This window comes from Melanerpes formicivorus, unplaced genomic scaffold (genome assembly GCF_026170545.1).
Source record: "Melanerpes formicivorus ecotype bairdi unplaced genomic scaffold, bMelFor1.0.p_v2 SCAF_18, whole genome shotgun sequence".
Taxonomy (NCBI): Eukaryota; Metazoa; Chordata; class Aves; order Piciformes; family Picidae; genus Melanerpes; species Melanerpes formicivorus.
The window spans coordinates 7,329,366-7,332,553 of NW_027142370.1; the positions used below are offsets into that span (position 1 = coordinate 7,329,366).

The window sequence follows — 3,188 nt, forward strand, 5'->3', positions numbered from 1 at the left end:
TTATGTTCTGATTAATAAGTAAATAACTTAAAAAAATAGATTAGCAGTATATTTTCTTCTCTTGCTTTCAATGAGTTCTCTGATGTCTACACCGGGAAATGCTGAGTCTTGGCATCACTTTCAAACACAATTACTGTTTTTAGACACATTCAGCTCCTAACTCTATCACCAAACTCTTCTCATTAACAGCATCTTTAAAAAGAAAGTTCAAGTATAAAGTGGAAAGCTTTGATAGCTTGTACATGTGTATAGTTGATATTCTTAGCTGCAGAGAGGAACAGCATCAGTTATAAGACTAAGAAATAAACCAGTCATAAATCTATCTGTAAGTAGAGACCTACAAAAGAGTTCATTTAAGTCAATCATTCCTGTAAGCTCTGCTTTTATTAAAGAAATACGTATTTTTCTATCCACATTACTTTGCTGTCAAAACAGCAGGGTTTACCTGCTTGGCACTCTAACCATTCAACTAGGAGTGCTGAAGTTCCAATACGTTTTGGATGAGGAATGAAAGATAATAACCCCTTGGTCACTGTGATTTTTATTTATTCATCTGGAAACATGGCAAGGATATCACGGGCAACACCGCTGCCTAGAAGAACACGGATTTCACAGGAACTCTTTTGGCAGGAACATACACTTAAATAATCATCCAAATCACCACCTCACCTTCAACATAATGAAAAAATAAATAAATAAAAGGAAGTTAAAAAAAAAACCCAAAACACAACCAACCCAACCAACCAACCAACCAAAAAACAACAGCGAAAAAGAAACAGAAGATCTGAACAAATAAGCCAAGAATTTTTCCTCCTTTAAAGTCTACGCCAGTCACAGCTGTCCCTGATATTAGAAATTGTTAATACTTAGCACACTATGGCACCTTTCATTTGCAAATGCATTCTAAACATGAACAGACCGCAGTTACAGGACAGCACCTCACTGCAGCTGATCAACACCACTGCCCGCTCCTCTTCCAGCCTGGGGAAGTGCTGAATTAAGTTTGTGCTCCCTGTAGGACGGCGTCTGCACCCTGCAAAGTGCTACACGTAAAAGTGTGTTCAGCATGAAGTGACTGACCAAACTATAGCATAAAATCAAGCAAGTTTTTCCACTCAGTGCTAACATTTTGGTTTATAATCCAGGAGATGACCAGGGCAGGATGCAATTTAATGTAAACCATTTGGCGTGAAAGGTGTTATTTTGCCAAGTGAAATCTCCCCCTCGCAGTCCAGCTCACAGACAGAGTCAGTGGCAATCTCCTGGTCAGGGGAGATTTGGGACATCCTATCGAAAGTGTCCTCGCGATTTTCCTCACAGTCAACCACATTTGGGATCATGTTAACGTAAGCAGTCACCATCTCCTTATGGAAAAGAGTGTCCTGGTTGTAAGAGATAAGCTCATTGCTTATATTAACAGTCTCCACTGGAGTACTAGAGCAAAACTGACCACATCCCAGGAGGTTGGAGAAGACCTTTCTGAAGTCAGCATTGAAGGCATAGATGATGGGGTTGAGAGAAGAGTTGGCCCAGCCAAACCAGACAAAGACATTAAAGATGGTCTCACTGACACAGGGAAGGCCAGCATGGGGGTCACTGGGTGGGCTCTCACAAAAGGGAACCATGCAGTTCAAGATGAAGAATGGCAACCAGCAGCAGACAAAGACACCCATGATGACAGAGAGTGTCTTCAACACCTTGGTTTCTTTCCTGATGGAGGACTTGAGGCTTGTGTGATGGTGGCAGTCAACGTGGCTGCTCCTGCAGCTCTGCGCGTGCTCGGCTGCCCTCTCCAGAGAAGAGATACGACGGATCTGCACCTGGGCAATGCGGTAGATTCGAGTGTAGGTAACTATCATGATAGCCACTGGGATATAAAAACTGATCAAGGAGGAGGAAATAGCGTAAGTCCTATTGAGGCTGGAATCACAGCTCTCTGAGGGTCCAGTGAGGGTGTCATTGCTGTCAGAGGTCCCATCAGAGGGTCTCATTGCTGCTAATGCCACCCATGTGGTGCTCATATCTTCTGCCCAGGTGGTGACAGCACCTGCTGCTGCCCAGCCAGTGCCAAATCCATCTCCAATATCACCAGTAGCAACAATATTCCCATTTTTGTGCCAGTTGAGCTGGACAGGGATGAAGGATATGAGCACAGACAAAGCCCACGCCACGCTGATCATCACCAGAGCTAACCGTTGGGTCATCTTCCTCTCATAGCGAAACGGGCTGGAAATAGCCCAGTACCTGTCCACACTAATCACGCAGAGGTTCAGGATGGAAGCTGTGGAGCACATGATATCAAAGGCCACCCAGACGTTGCAGAAAGCCCCAAAGGGCCAGTACCCGGCCACCTCAGCCACCGCCTTCCAGGGCATGACCAGCAGAGCCACCAGCAGGTCCGAGACAGCCAGGGATACGATGAAGATGTTGGTGACCTTGCTTCTCAGGTGCCGGTAGCGGACGATGGCCGCGCACACCAAGACGTTCCCGAAAAGGGTCCAGAGGATGAGCAGCCCTAGCAGGCTGCCCGCCGCAACCTGCGCCGCCCCGAGAGCGACCGCCGGACCCCGCGCCCCGCCGTGGGTCTCCGCCGGGGGCGGCAGCGGGCTCCGGCCGCCCCGCAGCATGGCTGGAGGTTCCCGCCGGCGGCGGGGCGGCGGCAGCCGGGACGCACCGAGCAGCCAGCGCCGCCCCGCCGCCCGGCCCCATGGGGCCGCTGCCCCCCCGCCACCCCTGCCGGATCCCCCGCCCCGCGCCGCCGACCCTGGTCCGCGGCTCAGCGCGTACCGGTTTCCGCGCCCCGCCGCTCAGCGCATTGCACCTTCCCGGGGCTACCCTCGCTTGGCAGTGCCCGCCCCAGGGCAAGCGCACTGCCCCTGCCCGGGGTCTCTGCCCCGCAGCTCCCGCCTGGGCTGCCCGCTCCGCTGTTCGGCGCGGCCCCCTCCTCAGGGTCTTCTTCCCGGGGACCCTGCTTTGGATACCCGCCTCACGTCCTCTCGCTTGCTATTTCTGCTCCGCGGCTCTGCGCGCACCCCTGTTCGGAGGCTCCGCTCTGCTCCGCGCGTTCCTGTCCGCTTAGTGCTGCCCCCTCGGCGGCTCTGCACGTATCCTGCCTGCGGCACCGGCTCTGCGCCCTCTCCCCGGGGTGAGCAGCTCCAAGTGGCTCCCACCGGGACTCCCAGCGCGGC

At 52.1% G+C, this 3,188-nt stretch overlaps 1 protein-coding gene across 1 annotated transcript; it reads right to left on the reverse strand.

Annotated features, from left to right (window-relative positions):
* Positions 1-307: 307 nt before the first annotated feature.
* DRD5 (dopamine receptor D5) lies at positions 308-2,627 on the reverse strand. The gene has a single exon (XM_068149713.1). It carries the CDS (start codon positions 2,625-2,627, stop codon positions 1,170-1,172), a length of 1,458 nt encoding a protein of 485 aa, XP_068005814.1. The 3' UTR covers positions 308-1,169.
* Positions 2,628-3,188: the final 561 nt, after the last annotated feature.